Source organism: Corella eumyota, chromosome 2, assembly GCF_963082875.1.
Source record: "Corella eumyota chromosome 2, kaCorEumy4.1, whole genome shotgun sequence".
Taxonomy (NCBI): domain Eukaryota; kingdom Metazoa; phylum Chordata; class Ascidiacea; order Phlebobranchia; family Corellidae; genus Corella; species Corella eumyota.
Window position 1 is genome coordinate 16,248,126 of NC_137491.1, and position 20,873 is coordinate 16,268,998.

The following is a 20,873-nucleotide window of genomic DNA, read 5'->3' on the forward strand; positions in this document are numbered from 1 at the left end:
ACATCTTGGTTTGTGAAGTCCTTTCAACATTTAAAAATTGATAATTACAAAAACATCACTGGTACTTTATGTTCCTCAAAAAATAAGACCATAAAGTACAAGTGATAATTATAAAGTACCGCAAAAAAAAAAAAAAAATGAAGACCGTGAAATGCAAGCGATGCAAAAGGTTAATTATATAACTAAGGTTTATTCATATAAAAACTATCAAACCATTTTTTTATATTATTATTTTATTTTTTTACAATTTTTAATAATTTACTTTTATTCAAACTGCATAGAAAATATTGGAGAATCTAAACCCAAAAAGCCATAAATACAGTCACTAGAAGTCTACAAAAATTTTTAATTAAATTTTTAACAACTTTATATCATTCAAAAAATAATTTAAGAGTTGAAAAAATATACTTTCTATCACTGAATAAGTTACAACAAAATAGATTTATGTGCAATTAATGAAAGAACATTATAGGTGACAATTCTAATAATTTAAACAAGTTAATGTACCAATGCAAAATACCTAAAAATTATGGTAACTATACAATAATAAATATTTTTTTAGTTACACATTTGCTACACTTTTTAAGATATTTATTTTTTTAGAATTTTAGACATTTTTAATAAACGTTTATAACACTTATGTTAACATGCAAAAATGTTTTACAAAAAACAGTTTTACTTTTTTTTATGTTTTTAGGTTTTTTAGTTGGCATGCAAAAGTGGAAATCAAATTTTAAACCAGTTTATTTTTGCTGTAAGACAATTACTTTATTCTTACAAGATTCAACTACTAATATATATCAAAATTTCTGCCAATCTAAAAATCTTCATTTTGTTACAAAAATCTTAAATTCAAGACATCTCAACTTCAATTGGTGGACAATAAAAAATTGGGTTAAAAAAAAATAGATTAATGAACTTAAACTTAGTTTGTGTATAGTGGTAGAGTAGGAAACTTACAGGAAAAAAAATAAAAAAAATTACAAAAAAACTGGCCACACCTTGCAACTACAGTTTGTAGGTTGACTACAAAGGAACATTGTTCATACATGAAACCGTTTGGTTTTAGACAAAGAGAGACATACATAAGACTCAAGTACAGTCAGTACCAACTGATTTTAAACTAGAACTTTCTAGTTAAAAAGAGCTAGAAAAAGGTAATGGCGTTAGAGGAATTTGAGGGTGTAGGGAAGTTAGAAAAAGCCGTAATTTTCCTCTCCGTTTGCTGTGTTTTGTCTCTCTGCTGATACAATGTAACCCTTGGAGTGGACTATACCTCTGTATCTTACCAAGACTGAATATCTATCACATAAAATTGTGTGGGTTAATTAAAAGGAATAACACACAACAAAAACATTTATATGATTAGTACCTTTAACATAAGACAAAAATGTAATACTTAACCTTTTTTATATATAAACCGAAAGTAAACTAAATTAATATTGTGTTTTAGCAATAAAATCAAAAAATCAATAGCTTTGATTTTACACATGGTAATTTAATATAAACCGGCATAATATGATAACAATAATTAAGGATTAGATTAAATGTATACATAAAGTGGCTTTATAGTATTTTTATAGCTATATACAAGTATGCACAATTTTAGGCCTTTTAAATAAAAAAACTGCTGTTTTTGGTGCATGGATATATTACTGCAAATGTTATAATTATAGTTAGTATTATAATAAACAGATAAAATGCCAAAAAGGCAGGCAATCAACTAGTCAAGCTAATGAGTATAATAAACAAATGTTAAGTAATTAAAATTGACAATATGTCCAGGCTGTTACAACAATAAACTGATTAACCAATTTGGTTACCTGGCAACATAGGCAGGTGTCCATGTTGATGAATCTATTTCACTGGTACTTTCTCTCATAAAAGATTGAAATTTGCGGGCTGATAAAATTTCTAAAAATTTTAAAAAAGAAAAAAAATTTTCAATGTTTTAAACAAATTAGTTTTTTTTACGGTAAGCATGTTATGACAATCTATGACATATTAAAAAAAATATTGTTGAATGCCCATTAGTCATGCAGCAAAAAAAATGCCATAATGTCATTAATCTAAATCCAGCTGTTGTGGCTTAATAAAAAAAGGATCTATTTTTGCAAGTCACGGTAACCAATTTTTATGAGAAATTGCCAAATTCCCTGGGGCGATATAAGATTCGTTTGTAATACCCGCTGCAAGATTCTTAAAATAGTTACGCTACAGATTATCGATTTATAGATCAATGACTTGGCATATATTTAAGGTGAATAAATGTCAAGTTGGGCAAATGAGAATGGAGGCTTTTGTTTGATTTAGAAGGTGCGTTATTTATATACATAGCACTATAATAGTGCAAACAATTTTAACATGACATAACTTTTTTATATTGGGTTTTACTGAAAATCAATTTTATATGCTAATTAGTTTTAATAAAAAATTGATTAAAAATAAAATTATAAAATTAAATTTACTACAAATTTATTATATTTTATATTAGATTTTTTAAAAAGATCAATCATTATCAACTTAATGTAAATAATTTAGCTATAATCTTTTTTAATTAAATTTAAATACAAAGCTTAAGGTTCAAGAAACAATTTAAAATAAAATAAAATAAGTTTACCTGGTTGGTCTTGGTGTGTTAGAAGATCGATCTTGTGGCTTCGTGAGAACTGAAGTAAATCATTCGGAACGTCGCAAGTTCGAGTAAAATTGATTTGGTTCGTGCTTGGCTTGATCTAAATACAAAAAATTCAAAATATTTAAAAATCACGAAAAAACTTTAAAAATCTTTATTTTAAAGTTTACCTTTTATATTTATATTAAATACCATATGAACAAATGACAATTAATGCTGTTATGCTGAAAAGTTTTTAACAGAAATTTCTAGAAATTTGGCAACAATTTTAGACAACTATTTTTAACATCATTAATATATTTACAATGCAGACATTTTGGCATAACTTCTAATTGTCTTGCAAATTTAATAAATATTTCCCAAGTATATATGTTTTAAAATAGATATTTCCTTCCCAAATATGCAATAAACAGCATATTCAGAATACCAAAACATACACATATTGGATTTGACATATGGTCATGTCATGATTGGATATTAACTGATTACTAATATATACAAAACACTAAACACGACACTTCCTTTATTTAACTGTAAGCCTTATGCAGCATGACACAACAACTTTTTTAACACAACGGAAGTCTAGATAAATAGCTTAGTCATAACATTTGTACAGGAATATACCATTTGTATCAGATTTAAAAAATACAAAGTAATGTGATATATCAATGAACAAGAAAAGAAACAAGGTGCTTATATTTATTATATTGTCTGAAAACCACCTTGTACTTTTAAACAAAGCTATGTAAAATTCCGAAGGACCAACTTTTGTAACTTGCAATATAGTGTTCCAAGGAATACATTTTGTTTGTTTGAATTTTTTTTTAAATTTTTTAATTTAAAAAAGTTCTGAAAATTAACTTACCTTTGACCATTCAATTAATTCGTTTAATCCATCTTGGTCAAAATCACAAACTCCGATTTTTACAACATGGCCGCTATCCACTGTAGATTCTAACTCAGACCAAAGAGGCTGAAAAAATGTAAAAAAATTAATAAAATATATATATTTATATTTATATTATAACAGAATTATTAAACTATACTAACGCAAAAATATTTAAAAAAAATTAATGTACTTAATACAAATGAATAAATATGCAAAAAAAGCCTTTTTTAATTTTGATATTGGTAAGTTAATTTTTTTTTAGTTTTTAATATTTTTTTAAACTCTCTTCACCTTGACTTTATCAACATTGTAAATGCTTCCCATGTTATTAATTCCATTGTGGGCAGTGCCTGTGGGAGGAATAATAAATGGAAAGGAAATAATAACCGAGTCAATTCTCTGTATACCGAGGTCCTGTATAACTAAAAATAATAAAAAAAAAAATTATTTGGATTTTTTAAAAAAAATTTTGTTAAAATATAAAAAAAAAATTTACTGCGGTATAAAAAGTTTCAGTGGGCAGTTTTACGATAAAGCGATTTATTGGTGTCATTTTACGGTTACACAAAGAATTTTAATGATTGTTTAACAGGTGAATGCCGTCGTTAATCTTGCCGTTAAATTGAATAGTAAATAAAATCATAAATCAAACACCTTTGTGGGCTAAAATAAATCTTTAGTGTAGCATCAAAGTCAACAAATTATTTAAATAGAATTTTTAAGATCATAGTTTAAATAAGACTTCAAATAAAAACTGACAAGTCATATTATTGATCATTATTTTTTTTGAGTTCCGAAAATTTTTAATAATTTAAGGCTAATAAAAAGGTGATATTTACAAGTCACTAAAAGTTTTAATAAAGGTAGTATGTATGTTTACATAGTAAATACTAGTACCCTATAGTACATTACGATAAAAATAAAAATATTCGTGAAAAAAAAATTGAATTACTAGTATTAATAACATATACATATAAATGTAAACAAATTTATCAGCATCTGAGGTATAATTAAACTAATAACTAGTAAAACCTACAAGTTTAAAGTACTTTATACAGTCTAAGCTTTAAAAATAACTTTTATTCAAATCGTAATACCTTTATCCACAGCTTGTCTCACTAACTCTGGTCTCCAATCAAACAAAAATAATTTGACAGACACTTTGACTTTTTCTCTTTGCTCTGGATCAATCGGAGCCAAAAGTTCAGAATTGGAAATGTCAATCACTGATCTGGGATCCTGCAACCACAAATTTAAATCTAATTAAATTAAATTTGGCCACTTCAAATAAAAAGAGAAAGTAAATTAAATGTTTAATATTTCATAGGCAAAAACAGTTTTTTCCTATTTCAAATAATTTTTTAGGACTTAAAAGAGACAAAATGTTCTTTAAAAAAATGTAACCAGTTAAAGTCTCTTTTTATAATTTTAATTTTATGTTCTTTTTCCTTATAGCATATCATTTTTTTGCTTTTCGTTAAAAATGAGTAGTTTTTTTAAACTTACAGGAATGTTTAAGGGGTCAATATTTATATTTCGAATCCAGGACTGCATACCACATTGTAGAGCATCCATCAACTACACATAAAAAAATATAAGTTTTTAAAAATTTTTTTTAAGCATCAAAAATGGTAACAATTTAAAATTACAACAAAAATCAGCACAAACCATATATCATGGTTTAAAACTGGGCTTAGCAAACAAATAATCACACGTTGTTTTGTAACATATTATAATAAATCATTTTATAATTAGATATCATAACTGATGTCATTAAACTAAACAACAACTTAAAAAACATTAGCTACTACAGGAAGTAATCACCACATTATATTAAATTACACATCATCAACACATGTTATTTAAAATTTTTTAATATCATTTTATTTTTTTATTTTACCTCATCAGTCGAAGTCATCGATTTTCGAAATCTGTGTTTTTTTAGCATGTTCCAGTTGATGATGTTGCCAGTGTGAATTCTCATTAAAGTTGAATGCCCGACCATGATTCTTGCAACTTCAGCTTTGTCACTTTCGATAGACATTTTAAGATTGCTTTGGTATTAAAACTTTTATTTAAATATTAACAATTTCACCTGCAAATTTAGAAAATAAATATTAAACATATTAAATGATGAAAATCGTATTTAAATACAAGATTTCATGATATTACCTATATTAAAGCCTAGATAAACTGCTAACCTGCTAAGCTTTAGGTTATACTGTTTAAACTTTACAATGCCCCACCTTTTATAGAAATACAGCGGTCTAACTATTCACGTTTTTCTTGCCATGCTTTAGACGCGTGATTCGCTTTTTTTTACTACAGAATGTTCAATGTGACGTAACTATGCGTAACCATCTCCCTGCTAGACGCAGGGCGCGAAAAAAAATCAATAATTTGTAATAAGGTTTTAATTGCATTTAAATAACAAATTTAACCGGTAATTAGATCACTGTTACAGAAGAAATTTTCTTCTAATGATGTAGCTTTTTAATATGTTAAAATAAGTGAGAAGTCGCGTTTGTGTTTAATTTTTTAACCAGGCACATTCCATTTCCAAATAAGCTTTATGCTGAGTCACAGCTTAATATTTAAGTAGTAACTTTAGTTTAACTTCAAGCGTACTTGTCTCCAGTTAAAATTGTAGTGCAAATATTAAAACATTCACTTTGAAAAATAACCATTTATTTTTTACAATAGTTTAAGCTTTACCGTTATTTCTTACTAGGTTAAACAGCATTTTAAATAGGTTGTATATACCATTACCAACACGCTTCCGGGCTTCAATTTCCTTTATATTTCTCTCTTATTGAATTAACCAAGTTTATTTACTTATATTACCTTAGCAGTCAATTTTTAAGTTAAATACAAAGGTCATCTGACCGATCAATGATTAAATTTTATTGGCTTTGACTAAGATACTTAAACTTTTTGATTATATAAAGTTTACAAGTTCAATGATGAATAATTAATGATGAAATAACATACACGAAAAAGGGACTTGAGTTTTTGTGGGTACGTCTTTACTGTTTTTAAGTCCAAAATAATTTTTACCAACAGGTTCAATAAACAAGGCAAAATTTGCAACAATTTTTATGTAAACAGTAAAGTTTTAAAATGTATATTTAACGAGGAATTGGGGTCGAATTTTGGGTTGATTCCAAAGTAGTTATTCGCTGCTCAAGTTCAGCAACCTTTGAAAATTAAACAGACCTTGTTATATATTTCCCAATTAATTATAATAATTAAATGACCTGAAAAATAAACACACCATGTTATCATATTATAGCACATTACCAAAATATCAAAAATAACACAAAAGCATCCAATTTGATTTTATCTACTTTTAAGTTTAAAAATAAACTTCTGCTTAACTAAAAACCGATCAATGGGTTAATTATTAGAAAATAGAATTAAAAGTAATAGAAATTGCATACAAAAAGTGAGAAATAAGGAGTGGTAACATATTTTACAATATGTTCAAGCTATATAGTTGGCCTTGGGATATGAAAATAAGACAAAAAACTTAAGACTAAATTATAGCTTTAGTTATTTTTCATAAATTTTAATTTAACTAGTAAAAAATATTAAAACATTACCTTTGCACTAAGCCACTTATTGGATGCTACTAATTTCTGAACACTTGTTGATAATTCCTTTAAGCTTGAAACATCATCTCGAACTTGTTGGAATTCTTCGCATGTAGGACAAGCTAGGATGAAAATAAAAAAATATTAATATCTCACATTAAATAATTTTATCTTTTGTGTAAACTCCCGCCATGATATTTTAGAAATGTTATGGTGTGTCGATAAGGAATTATAAATTGTCATGCATAAAATTGTATGTGTATAAAATATAAACTAAAGGCAGGATTTTAAACAATTTTTACATGCAAGTGGATAATACAGCAACATTTTTAAAAAATCCAAAAAATATATTTACGAAAGCAGGTCTTGTTATCTTCAGTTAATCGAAATTGTTCAGCACATTGACACTCGTAACTTCCAGGTTGGTTGACACACTCTTGTGAACAGTTTCCTTTGTTTATGGCACATTCATCAATGTCATTACATGCAAATGTTCCATTAAATTCAAAACCAGGGTCACAGCCACATCTAAAGTAACAAAAAAAATTTGAGATTTTTTTTTCATATCACTTTAAGAGACAGGTTTATATTTTTGATAAAAAAGAGGATGCTGATAAATTTATTTGATCTATCTGTATGTAAAATATTGTATTAAGTCGAGGGCAATGATTTTATGTTGTTTCTCCCTTAGGTAAAATTTACTAAATTCTGCCCTCCACAAAAACCAATAGTTTGGTTTATTATTATGAAAAATATAAAGTTAATAATACCAAACACAATTAAGACAGAGCATAACTCGAATGGGTTAACAAAAAGTTCCTTAACGAATATTTCACTGTAACATTTTAGTGATACAATAAATGGTACAAATTAGCAATATTGAATTAGAAATCCAATTTCATAGTTATAGAATAAAATAAATAGTGTTTATATTTAAATGTCACCAAATCTTATGTCCCTGTATCATGTGTTTTATTTTCAATTATTTATTAAATAACTTACTTAAATGTGCCGTTTATGTTTGTACATATATGTTGGCAACCGCCATTGTTTGAGTCACATTCATTAATATCTAAAAAAAAGTTAAATAAAAAATTTAAAACAATACATAATTTAAAAAAAAAATGATAAAAGAATTTTTTTTTAAATATTAATAGTACCACAATATTTGAACCAATATTTCTAAAAATATATTTTTTTAGATTCTATCAATTTAATTTTTTAATAAAACCAAAGTAAGTCGAAATTGTTAACCATAGCATGTTTTATTTTCCGAGCCAAGAGTGTATCCCGCATCACAGTAACACCAGAAAGAACCTTCTGAATTAATACAATGGTCTGAACAACCGGCTGAGCCGTCAGTACACTCATTTATATCTGGACAAAAAAAATATATTTATAATAGATAAAACACTAAAAATAAGTCGGTGACTGTCTAATTAAAAAAAATTTAAAAAAAGTGGTGTTAGCTTTATTGATGTATCGAATTGTAAATATAAAACCTTTTAATGAAAATTTGTGTGTAAAGCTATATAGAATATTTCAAAATTAGTTTTCTCATTTTTGGCATTTGTTTTTATTGTCTTTTATTATTTAACTAAATTAGTTTTCTTGTCCACCACAAACGGCAATTTTTTTATTTGGCATTAAAGTGGACATAAATAAGTTTACCATCAATTTTTATTATATTTAAATTGTTATCATTATTAATATACTTTAATACAAAGTGTATTTTTATATACCTATGCAAGTAATGTTGTCTCTGTCCAAAGTAAATCCTTCGCGACATGAACATCTGTGGTAACCAATCTCATTTATACAGATTTGTGCACAGTCATCAGATTGATCCTCGCATTCGTTAATATCTTAAATTGACAGAAAAAATTACGAAATAGGTTACTAAAGGGTATTTCATCATCAAAGATAAAGTTGATGATTTCAACATAATTGGGCTAATTATTAACTTTGGTATAAATATAGGCTAACCACTTCAATCTTAGAACGAGCACAACTTAAAAAATCAAAGATTCAGTTTTCAAGTGGTTCTAAAAATAGCTATCTCAATAAAACACCTAGAGTGACCAATATTTGATAACTTTAGGTGTACAAATATTTGTTCAAAATTGAAATTGTAAAATTTGTCTGGACTTTTTACTATTTAAAATTCAGTGACATGTTTCCAAATTATTTATTTATTTAAAATAATCCTAAAATTTAAAAATCAAATCTACTTTTTTAATTTATTTAAAGGATTAAGTTAATTTTTGGTTAATAATCATATTTAATCTTAGTAACATAATATGAAACAAAGACTTAAATAAATTAAAATGTTAACTTTTATGATCCAAAAAATCCTAACTTTTTCAAAATAAAATAAAAATTTCACAAGCTTACCAGAGCAATTTCTGCCATCTCCAAGTATGTAAAATCCTGGATTGCATTCACACATGAAACTTCCAATTGAGTTTCTACAAGTGTGGGAACATGGATTGGTGCTACATTCATTTATATCTACAAACAAAATTACAAAACTTAATTGACCTAAACATGCATCATTATCAGTATTATTAGATTAACATTTAGGATTACTTGTACCTAACGATTTTTAAAATATCTTGCGTAAAGTATGAGAGAATAAGCTAGCACCGTAAAATACAAAAAAAAGAATTAGCTAGGCCAGTAAAGTATGGAAAAATCTAGGTAGAACCAGAAAATACAACAAAGAATTACCTAAAACCGCAAAGTACAAGAATTTTAATGAGAACTATAAAGTACAAGTGATTCAACATTTGTTAAAATATGTCATTTGTAAAAAAATGATTTAAGGTTAAGCTGAAAATATGGAAGGCTAGTAGAGTAAACCATGTCATGAGTCAATCAATGGGCTAATTTGTGACTTTTTCATAATTACGAATTTTTTAAATTAATACCAAGTTATAACAATTTTTTATCAATAAAATTGAGAAGAGAAATAACATTAGATTCTGGGTTCATTTGCCACTTCTTTAATGCAGTAGCAATTTAAATAAAGGTGGTATGAACACTATGAAAGTGAAAGACTACTTTGCAGGTTAACTTTTAGGCAAATTTGATCCAAAAAATAATTTTACCAAATGCCAAAGTGAACTTGGAACTAAGTCAGAAAGTAACAAATGATATTTTTTGTTTTACAGAGAATAAAAAAGTTTAAAAAATATAATTCTCCTTTAAAAACTATTTTAAAATTTTTTAAAGAAAATTATCAGATCTACTAACCCACACAATTTTTGTCATCCACTTTAGAATACCCCTTGTAACAATCACACCTAAAAGAACCGGGTAGGTTCACACAGTCTTGTGGGCACCCGTGCTCAGTGTCCTTACACTCGTTAATGTCCTGACACACAGTTGTATTTAAGACTAAGTAACCTGGTGGGCATTCACACATAAAACTACCATCTGTGTTAGAACAGGATGCACCCTAAAAATAAATAATTTTTTTTAATTCTTTTAGGTTATAAAAATTATGCTGTGAATAGATAAAGATTAGCTTTTTTATATTTATTTACTCTTGATGTATAAAGGTCGACAGCATGACCTAAACATAGAGTACCATTAGTTACTCCAACCCAGTCTGGAGTTGCCTTCAATAGTTTTGGAAATTATAAATTATAATTGCTAGATAATTAAGCTGCTGATTAAGTATTAGTTCAGCATACCGTTCATAGCACCTTACTTAAGAGCACTACAGCATGAGAGCAGTAGCAATCGAACCCAAGACCTCATGTATTGAAGCCAAGTATTCTTACCACTACACCACGCTGCCGGTTTTGTAGTGGAAAAATGATCAGACCTGACAATTCGTCTTTAAACATCTACCAAAAATCAACCTAAAAAACACTAAGACAAAAACATCACATACCACATCTTGGTCGCATGGATTATTTGAACATTCATCTAAATCTTCGCAATTTCCATCTTGTTTAGTATACCCAACATGACAACTAAACAGAACAACTTTTAATTAATCTTTTGTAAAGCTTGCAAGACAAGTTTTTATACAATTGATGTTATTTAATATAGAAAATAAAATTAGTTCTTTTTTTATATTTATTTTTTCCTGATGTGAAAAGGTTTGACTTTACAACGAGTAACATCAGTTACCTCGATCCAGTCTCGAGTAGTCATTTAGATTGGAGTAATATACATTATAATTGCTGCATAATTATAAGCTTCCGATTAAGTGTTGGCTCGACATTTTATTTTTTTATTTTATTTATAATGCCTTACTTAAGTAAGCTACAGCATAAAAGCGGTGGGGAATGAACCTTGTAAGAAGAAGCCAAGTGGACTACTACAACACGTTTAACATTAAACAGTAATTTTTACTTACATGCAGGAACTTGAACCAGGTTCATTAACACATTGTTGTTGACAACCTCCATTTTTGCCATCATCACATTCATTAATGTCCTGATATATATTTGTTAAATTACAAAACATTTCAACCAATCCTTATAACAACTTTAAAAGTTTATAGAAATACCTCGCAAGTTAGTTCATCAGAACCGAGATTGTAACCTGCATTGCATTCACATTCATATTTACCGTTAAAGTTTTCACAAAAATGGTCGCAAGGCCCTCGACCCTGATTAGGTGCACATTCATCTAAAATAGTTATTACTTTTTATTTTCAAAACAATGTAATTTTACTTTCATTTAGGCCATATAGGGAAAAATAAAAAAAATTAAAATCAAATAAAGATCTTTTATTTACTCTAATTTTTAATATTTTGACCTTACCATTAAAAATTAACAAAACAACTGCTGTTAAGAAATTCTGAAACAAGTAAGCCCAAAGATAAAGCATTCTTAGCAATTCAACAAGTCCTATTTTAACTAAGATAAGGAATAAATTAACATATTGTGGAGCAGTTTACTTACTTATATCAACACAATGCACAGATTGATTATTCTGGGGTATAAATCCTCTATTGCAAGAACATGTAAATGATCCAACAGAATTTAAGCAAACCTTTAAAAAAACAAAATAATAAAACCTTAAAAACATGTTATTAATTACAATTTGACTTCCATTATCAATTTCCTACTCCTTCTATGGACTAGCATTCTTAATTAAGATTTGATTAATGGTATTAAACATGTAAAAAATTAGGCAATACACTCAATGTTATACAGAATTGGCTTAAGCAGCTTACAACAGAGATTTTGTATTTAATCAAACCTGTTAAAAAATATTAACAAAGAAAATTAAAACATCGCAGCAATGGGAATCAAACCCATAGCCTTATGTGCTGATGCCTATTGCCTTTTACCACAGCTTAAAGTGGCTATTTTAAATTAAACTGTTCTCTGTTTAAAGCTGAAATAAAAAAAATTGTCTAATAACCTGATCACAGCCTCCATTATTGTCATCACATTCGTTAATATCCAAGCAGTCGGTGTTGTCATCATTTGATTGATATCCTTTGTTACAAACACAATCGAATGAGCCTTCATTGTTGGTGCACAAAAAGCAAGAAGCCGGCGCCAAACCTTAAAAAAATAAAGTCAACCAAAAATTTAATTTCTACGTAAAAATAGTATTACACCTGTAAACTTCAAAAAGGTTTTTAATTTTAAGAGTTAATTTTTTTGTTTATATAATTTTTAACAATACTAAATGATTTTAACAAACTCTACCAAAAAATTCTCTTCTATAAAAGTTAAAAAAATATTAGGAAAGCATTCTTAAATAATCAAAATTAAAAAATTTTTTATTTTGTGGACTACCAAGTATACCAGCACATGTTTTATTGTAATTTAAATGTTTAAAAAAATTTTAAAATTATTTGTAAAAAAATTGAAAAAATCATTTTCTTTAAAATTTATTTTAACTTTACTTCTTTCACACTCGTCTATGTCTACACAAAAGTTTGGATCTTCCGGATCAACTTCATATCCCGAGTAGCATCCGCATTCCCAAGTCCCTTGGACATTCACGCATCGATGTTCACAATCATGATTCACAAATAAACACTCGTCAATGTCTGTTAATTAACATAATTATAAAACTTTTAAATCTAAATTAAAAATTATGTTTTTAAGTAAAATTACAAATTTAATTTTTCACATAAAAAAAAACAATTAATATATATATATATATACCTATTTTTATTTATTTATTTCCGATGTAGGTAGGTAGACTTTAGGCCTTAAAATAAGGCATCATAGTTACTCTCATCCAGTCTTAAATTGACTTTTGCAGTTTAAGATATTATAGATTATAATTGCTGCAATTTTTAATTTGCCAACTTGTTTTGGCTTAGTAGTAGTTCATACTGTTTATAGCATCTTACTTAAGAATGCTACAGCATAAAAAGTACCGGCAATTATTAAAAATACCTTTGACATAATACATTTTAAAATAAAGTTTTTAATTTTTTAACTTGGTATACAGTTTTTTTTCTGATTTACACATTTTTTAAAATTTACCTTCACATGTTCTGGCATTAGCACTCAACTTGAAGCCAGCTCTACATTTACAGAAATAACTCCCAGGTTCATTCACACAGACTTGTTCACAGCTATGAGAATACTTTGCGTTTGATGCATCACATTCATTAATGTCTACAAAATGTCACTTCTTTAAGTTTAAGTGTCTTTTTCATTTAAACCAAATTTTTAGATAAAAATTTTTTGTTAAATAAACATGAATTAAAATATTATATTGTCAGGTTTTGTTAAAAAATTCATTTAGAAACACAAGAACATTACTAGATGAGATTCTGGGTTTGATTCTAACTGCTTCTCTGCAAAAACTATTTAAGTATCACCCTAATTACATTTTATTCAGTTTACTCCAAAAAAACAATTTGCATGTTAAAATTTAGATAAAATTAGAAGGCGTTTTAAGAATAAGCAACACAAAAAAGTTTCCCTATAATTATAAATCAGTTTATCAGTAAAATTTTATCTTTTTTACCTGTACAGTTATGAGCATCATCATTGAGAAAATAACCTATGTGACAGGAGCAGTGATATTGACCGAATGAAACTGAATTACAAAGTTGTTCACAACCCCCATTTTGAGTCTTGCATGTCATATCTGTGAATTGGATTCTTTTTTATAGCTTGTATAAATATGTATTTTATACAAATTAAAATCACTTTGGTGTACTTTACAAGATTCTGGTTTAATTCCCATTGCTTTCAAAATCAATCATTTTTTAAACTATTAAATAATGTCAATTTAACACTGGGTTAAAGTAACAAACGTTATACTATGCTTAGGCTGTAAAGTCAGCTATACCATACTGAGGAAAAATAAATACAAAAAACATCTGATTGTGTAAAACAGTGGCTTAACCACTGGACAATACTTTCTAAGGCCCCAAGTTTGATTTCCACTGCTTTAATGATGTAACAAAATGATATAAAAAACAGACAATGTCACCAAAGGCATAAATTTTAAATTAGTCATTCAACTAAGTTTAAGAAAATAAAAAATGTATTAATTGTCACAGTTTTATTATTTTCTAGTTCAGATTCAAATTCTTTGGTTAGAAAAAACTTAAATAGAATAAATAACCTGTACAGGTTATTCCGTTAGGAGATAGATTATATCCAGGTATAGTGCAACCACATATAAAAGAACCATCAGTATTTGTACAAGTTTCATCACATGGGTTGTCATTACATTCATTTACATCTGTAAAAAAATATATTTTTATTAAGATTTTTTTTGCATTGACAAAACCATAACTTAACATATGTCACAGTTAAAAATTTATTGTATTTTTTAATAGCAAAAATAGTTATTTAAAAAATTTGCTGTAAAAATTTTGGAGCTATACAGCCTAATTACAGGCTTTTAAAATAAAGGAAGTGCTGTTAGTTACCTCCCTATGAGTTAAAATTAAGCCCTAGCATAGGCCTATATAATTAGCAAAAAATGAGATATTAAAAACAATTGCATGATGTACCTATACAAGATGTGGAATCAGTGTTTAGAGTAAACCCAGGTCCACAAGAGCACACAACCTTTCCGACTTGCAAGTTTTCACAAATTTGTTCACAACCCCCATTTTCATACAAACAGTCAGCTAAAAATTGAAAAGTTGAAATTTTTTCACAGAGAAATATACTCACAACAATACACTATGGGCATAGTAATAAAATCAGTTAATAAATCTGTGAAGAAAGGATATTTACTAATAAATAAACCTTATGCTTATTAACTTAAGGATTGCAGATATAGGACCTAATACCTTATGTTGTAAAGCCAAGTGTTCTAAGTATTGCTATCCAAATTATGGCGGCAATATTTAAAAATTATTTTTTGTCAATAAATAAATTTACATTAAACCTACTAGTCAATAGACCAACCTACAGTTGGTATTTTTATTGTTGTAATATGGAACTTACAACTAATATTTGCCGCCAAAAATTTATCCATTACCAAAATGTCAGATTTATTTATTTTGTAGGCCAGAAAATTAGACATATATACATATCATGTCTACTAAGAACCATTATATATAGGTTATTAAATATATAGACATATCTTGTTAAAAATGCAAAAATAATTTAAAAAAAACATTTACTTGTCATGCGATAACTTATTTGAAATCCACGTCGCGAAACTGAACGATCGGACACGAATTTCAATATGAGTCTTGATGTGTTCAACAACATCCTGTAGTTATATTGGTTTCCACAAAACCTTATCAGTTCTGTATCACCAGTAATGGAGAACGTAAGATAATCAAATTTACAACCACTTGACTCTTCGACCCTTATAAATAAATTGAAAGTTTAAAAATCAAAAAAAAATTATTGTAAAATGGATAAAATAAAAAAATTATAAATTGATTTAATAAAGTTAAAAAGGGACCAGTTTAAAAGAGGTAATTTAATCATTGTTATACAGAAAATGTAGCGTAATTTACAGTTATACTTTTTTAAATTTAGTTTAACTAAAATGTGGAAATCTAAAAAAATAAAACAAAATGTATACAAAATACAACATATCATAAAATTTAACCCTAATTTAGTTTTACATTTTACGCAAAATTTATAAACTTTTTTGTTTTCCTAAAGTGCTATATTAGAAAGTTTTGCAATTTTGTAAGTGATGTATATAGCAAGTTAAGATGGTTAACACTGAATCACAAAATGCCTATAAAACCTCTTAAAATGTCTGTGGTAATTACAATTTAATTTTCAAAAAATATTGGCAATAATGAAAACCAAAAATCAGGTTACCACATTTTTTTTGTGTGACGTAGAAAATACTAAGTAGGCGTATTGAGTGTTTACAAACTAGTACTTTCTACGTCATCACAAACCGGACTTTCCTTTTCTTTTTTTAATAAATTAATTTTTTTTATTTAAGTTATATAAGTTAAAGTAAGTAAAATTATTTGAAGTTTAAACCATTTTTGTGTTCAGTGACAACTTTATCAATTTTTAACTAAAAAAAATTGCCAATTTAAGCGCAAAAATTTTTAAAAGTAAAAATTCCAAAAAACAACATTACAAATAGTTAACAAATGCAAATCCTAATTTACATACTCAAAGTAATAAAATGTAAGCAGCATTTGAGTCCCACTGCTTGCTAGAATACTGTAATCGCAATCACTGTTGGACGGATAATTAGCAGGGTAATTGGGTGAAGAAATATTTCCTTGATCACCCAAGTACTTGTAACTACAACCTGAATAATTAAATAAAAGTTGAACAAAAATGTTTTTTGGAAATATTTATCCTTGATGTTGAAAGGCTAACTTCACGACCTAAACACATACTAACATTTATTACCCTGATTCAGTGTTGAGTTGCCTTCGACAATTTTAATATATTATTAAACATGTTGCCACACAATTAACCTGCCTGATGGTTTTGAGCTCATCAGTAGTGTATTGTACCATTTATAGCAACTTACTCAACACTTAAGGGCTGTATGACATGTAAGCAGTGAACAATGAACTGCTGATTCCATATTACAGAACCAAGTGTTTAACTACTGCACCACGCCACTCACTGGCTAGTCTGCTAGTATTAAAAAGAATACGGAAAAAAACGGAATTCACAAAACTAGGGAAGATTAGGGTAAGGTAATAAAAATTTCGCCTTTTCCGGATTTATAAACTTGGCGGACGACGCTAATAGGGCTCCTTACTTTAAATAAAAACTGACATACCAACTGTATAGTTTAATGCAAATCCATCGCTTTGAATTGAAGTGTCACTAACAAACTTAATAGTCAAGTAGCGTCCTGTACTAGTGACCGGATCTGGAATACGATCACCACAAGCCTTCAGAAGCAAGTCTGAGGAAGTTGTGGGACCATCGTAAACAGCCAGGTAGTCAAATCTGTAAAACTCGTTCGTTTTCAAAAAAATTGTGTCCACGTGGTAACAAACGAAATGGGGAACCCCCGATACAAATACATTTAAATATAAACTTCATGATCTATTTTTACTTATCTTCATTATTGATAACTTAATTAAAAATGATATTTAAAACATTCAATATCACTTTTGTAGTCAAGACGTTTATAACCAAAATTATATTTTTACTAACTTGCAACGAATATGGCTTTCTACGTGAAACGATGTAAACGTCAGCGTGATTAGATTGGATGCCGTGTAACTAGAAATTCGATAAACACAATTTGAGTGGGGTGGGTATGGTGAAGGGTAGTTTGGAGATTGCACCGTTCCGGTATCACCCGACGACACTTGTATTTGCCTGCCACATTGCTGAGCTAGCACTAAAAAATGTTTATTTATAAAAGTATACGGGTCATGATATTGACTCACAGGTTTTAAATGTACGCCGCACCAATGCCACACTATTCGCTGTAGATTAGCCAGATTATTTGCAAATAGTATGTATATTTATATATAGCTATATAATATAAAACATAAGACTTTAAGGTAAAAAAAACTATAAAAATTTTATTTAAAACATCGAAAAATCTATCAAATCGATAATCTAAAGGTTGTATTGCAAAATAATACCTGTATTTAAACCTAACAACATAACACAAATTCCACATAAAAAACCTAAACAATTTCTTCCAGCCATAATGTTAATTTTTTTTATTCCACCTAGAACAAAAACGAATTTAGAGATATTAATTTTTTAGTTACTAATAATTGACTTTAAACTTATTTAATTATTACTGCAAGAAGACCTATGTACCTTAAGCCCAATTATTATTAAAAATAACTTTTACGTGGAATTGCTTTGACTTGAAATGCTTTTTAAGTAGAAAAAATTAAATTTTTGTATTTTAAGTTGCTTTTATTAAACCCAAATCTTAACCTTGCTTGATTTAATGGTTTACAGAACTACAATTTTTACTTGTTTGCCTACTGAATTGAGGTGCCGGAAACGTTGCAAAAATTCCCTTTGAAACAAAAAACATGAAACTAAAAACAAATAATTAAAAGCAAATCTGAATTAGGACTTGAATAATTTCCGGTATCGTTCCAAGACCTGGCACAAAATGACTCATTTTCGATAAATTGCATTGCATTGAAATGACGTTTAACAACTTTCCGGCAACTTTAATATGTTACCTTTATGTTAAAAAATGCAATGCACAAAGTGGGAATTTTTAGCAATTCTTGAAAACAATATTATTGCAATTTCCTTATTCTAAAAAAATATGTTTAACATATTGATATTGGTGAAACACATACAATGCATTTTAAGTAAAGATAAGTATTATATTTGACATCGTTTTTGGCAATAAAACATAATTGAAATTTCTAAGTGAGATAAAAATCATTAACATTTACTATTCCTTAACAGTGTAACCAGGAGAACAAAATTTGTTTTTAGAATTTTTTTTGTAAATAAAGTTCACAACACATTGCTAGAAAACAAAATCGCTGTAAATACATTACTTGTGGTTTTGTTAATTTGAAATCGAAACCACAAAACACATGAACTTACAACATTCTTTTCCACATCAACAAGTTTTAAAGTTGAACTTCATGAAACTTAAGTTAAGTTCACGCTAGTCTAGTTTTAAATACAAAACAAGGTTTTAGAGCTAGGCTTTGTGCTATAATTACCATTCACCTTAAGTGAAAATTTTGTGTAACAAGAATTAAGCGATGTTGCTTTTAATCTTGTTTTGTATAGTTACTGCACAGGCTTGCGTTATGCCAGTTGAAATACCAGAACAATGGCAAAGTATTGTGAGGTCATCCGATTGGGAAAGATACAGAACTATGCAAGCAGCTCAAATAGCACGAAAAGGTGGTTGTGGTCCTTCGGTTAGTAAAACAAGAGGCAATTGACTTTTTTGTTAAATTGTGTGATAAAGGGGCTGTTATTGCGTTAAGCTGCTTAGGGTTAAATTGTGTACAGATTTTTATATAAAACACTTTTTTAGAAAAAGTACGGCCCATGTTCCTTTTATGGGAAATTGGATGAGAAGCAAGTCGGGGAATGTGCAAACTTTGGCGGCCTACCTACTTGCGTCTACCGAGCGCCGTAAGTGTTACCTAGACTTTGTAGTAAACAACAAACTTATTAAAACTATGATTTTTCATTTCCATTAAAATTTAACTTAAATAGAGGGTCTACAAGTCATGCAATTGAGTTCAATAAAAGTTGCCCGAATTACAGAAGAATTAGGCCAACAAGAAGGAAGAAGGCCTGGACAAGTGTCCAAACGCAAGTTGCTATAGACAACGCAAGTAGGTCAAAACTATTTTTTTTGCTTTTTATTTCTTGTTAGCTTTGTAAAATCAGATTGGTTCAATATCATAAAGGCTATACTTAACTAGTTTTAATGTGACACTTTTGCATATTTCCTTTAACCGGTCGATTGTTTATTTGGTATCTGCAGGGTAGTACTAAAATACGGGATACGAAAGGTTGCGGGGTGCGGGAAAAAATGTAAACGTTAACAAAAAGACGCTGAATGCGGAAAAGAACAGGATTTTTATACCCTTCCCCAATCTCCCCTTGCACTTTATAGTCGTTTTAGCATCATTCTATTTATTCCTATGCCTTTAACGTCAATCCCGCATTATCTCTAAGACCTTGAGGTAAATAATGCATTTATTCCGCAGTAAAGTACAAAAACGCCGTTCCATCCCGCATTCCGCGAATTTTTATTAACGTTTTCATACGGTCCCGCACTATCCCGCTTCTCGTACTTTAGTATAGTCCTATCTGCAGAAGAATGAAAAGTGCTGTTTATAACTTTTTACTCAAAGACGTGTCGATTAGAACCTCAGGAATCGAACCCAGAACCTCATATATCGATACTAATTAAATTTAGGAACTGTGTCGCGTCAATATTTTTATTTTGTCAAACTTACTTCATTTTGAACATAACTTAAATATTTGACTATACAGTTAACCTACCCTACAGAGGATCGAAGCGCATCCCGTGCATAATGGAAAAACCGGTCGAGATTTTAATTAAGGGAGAGTGCATAAGGTTGCACAGAGGAGGGTACGCGTGTCGGGAAGTTAACGGAACGCACTCGAAATTGTTTGATAATGAATGTGCTCATCTTGAAAATTAGGTTTAATGTAATTATCTATCAAGACTGAGTGTTAAAAATAGGAAAACCTTATAGCTTTTGCCTTTAGTTTTGCCAATAAAAAATGTTAATTTTCAGGTCTTAATTCTTAACTTCTAATCGACCTATTTTAAATATTGTATATATTAAATTGAACTAAATTAAATATAACATTGTTTTTGTGATAGCATTAAAACTTACAACAAAAAGGAATTAAA

At 28.3% G+C, this 20,873-nt stretch overlaps 3 protein-coding genes across 3 annotated transcripts; 1 reads left to right on the forward strand and 2 right to left on the reverse strand.

Moving 5' to 3' along the window:
- Positions 1-434: 434 nt before the first annotated feature.
- On the reverse strand, positions 435-5,613 carry LOC145741611 (glutamate--cysteine ligase regulatory subunit-like). Its single transcript, XM_082559220.1, has 8 exons — positions 5,425-5,613; positions 5,031-5,102; positions 4,622-4,763; positions 3,816-3,946; positions 3,501-3,608; positions 2,621-2,735; positions 1,824-1,914; positions 435-1,302 (listed from the first exon to the last, which is right to left on the reverse strand). Exons 1-8 carry the CDS (start codon positions 5,566-5,568, stop codon positions 1,194-1,196), a joined length of 912 nt encoding a protein of 303 aa, XP_082415346.1. The 5' UTR covers positions 5,569-5,613; the 3' UTR covers positions 435-1,193.
- Positions 5,614-6,404: 791 nt separating this feature from the next.
- On the reverse strand, positions 6,405-18,445 carry LOC145741901 (uncharacterized). The gene is made up of 24 exons (XM_082559578.1): positions 18,308-18,445; positions 18,124-18,213; positions 17,684-17,873; positions 17,301-17,473; positions 16,673-16,814; positions 15,703-15,893; positions 15,082-15,201; positions 14,688-14,807; positions 14,082-14,204; positions 13,592-13,726; positions 13,000-13,146; positions 12,507-12,652; positions 12,041-12,131; positions 11,643-11,764; positions 11,490-11,569; positions 11,019-11,100; positions 10,373-10,577; positions 9,512-9,628; positions 8,860-8,982; positions 8,372-8,494; positions 8,120-8,189; positions 7,473-7,645; positions 7,127-7,239; positions 6,405-6,721 (listed from the first exon to the last, which is right to left on the reverse strand). Exons 2-24 carry the CDS (start codon positions 18,188-18,190, stop codon positions 6,653-6,655), a joined length of 2,922 nt encoding a protein of 973 aa, XP_082415704.1. The 5' UTR covers positions 18,191-18,213; positions 18,308-18,445; the 3' UTR covers positions 6,405-6,652.
- Positions 18,446-19,184: 739 nt separating this feature from the next.
- LOC145743480 (uncharacterized) lies at positions 19,185-20,797 on the forward strand. The gene is made up of 4 exons (XM_082561446.1): positions 19,185-19,392; positions 19,512-19,612; positions 19,697-19,818; positions 20,486-20,797. The coding sequence occupies exons 1-4, from the start codon at positions 19,231-19,233 to the stop codon at positions 20,656-20,658; spliced, it is 558 nt and encodes a 185-aa protein (XP_082417572.1). The 5' UTR covers positions 19,185-19,230; the 3' UTR covers positions 20,659-20,797.
- Positions 20,798-20,873: the final 76 nt, after the last annotated feature.

Excerpts from the sequence above, each read along its gene's own strand:
- LOC145743480 (XM_082561446.1), top strand. The coding sequence starts at position 19,231 with ATGTTGCTTTTAATCTTGTTTTGTATAGTTACTGCACAGGCTTGCGTT. Across the intron at positions 19,393-19,511 it reads AAGGTGGTTGTGGTCCTTCG|AAAAAGTACGGCCCATGTTC; the intron begins GTTAGTAAAACA and ends ACACTTTTTTAG. Across the intron at positions 19,819-20,485 it reads AGTTGCTATAGACAACGCAA|TTAACCTACCCTACAGAGGA; the intron begins GTAGGTCAAAAC and ends TTGACTATACAG.
- LOC145741611 (XM_082559220.1), bottom strand. The coding sequence starts at position 5,568 with ATGTCTATCGAAAGTGACAAAGCTGAAGTTGCAAGAATCATGGTCGGG. Across the intron at positions 2,736-3,500 it reads AATTAATTGAATGGTCAAAG|ATCAAGCCAAGCACGAACCA; the intron begins GTAAGTTAATTT and ends TTTTGTATTTAG. Across the intron at positions 1,915-2,620 it reads AACACACCAAGACCAACCAG|AAATTTTATCAGCCCGCAAA; the intron begins GTAAACTTATTT and ends TAAAATTTTTAG.
- LOC145741901 (XM_082559578.1), bottom strand. The coding sequence starts at position 18,190 with ATGGCTGGAAGAAATTGTTTAGGTTTTTTATGTGGAATTTGTGTTATG. Across the intron at positions 11,765-12,040 it reads TGTGCATTGTGTTGATATAA|ATGAATGTGCACCTAATCAG; the intron begins GTAAGTAAACTG and ends TAACTATTTTAG. Across the intron at positions 10,578-11,018 it reads ATCCATGCGACCAAGATGTG|GGTGCATCCTGTTCTAACAC; the intron begins GTATGTGATGTT and ends ATTTATTTTTAG.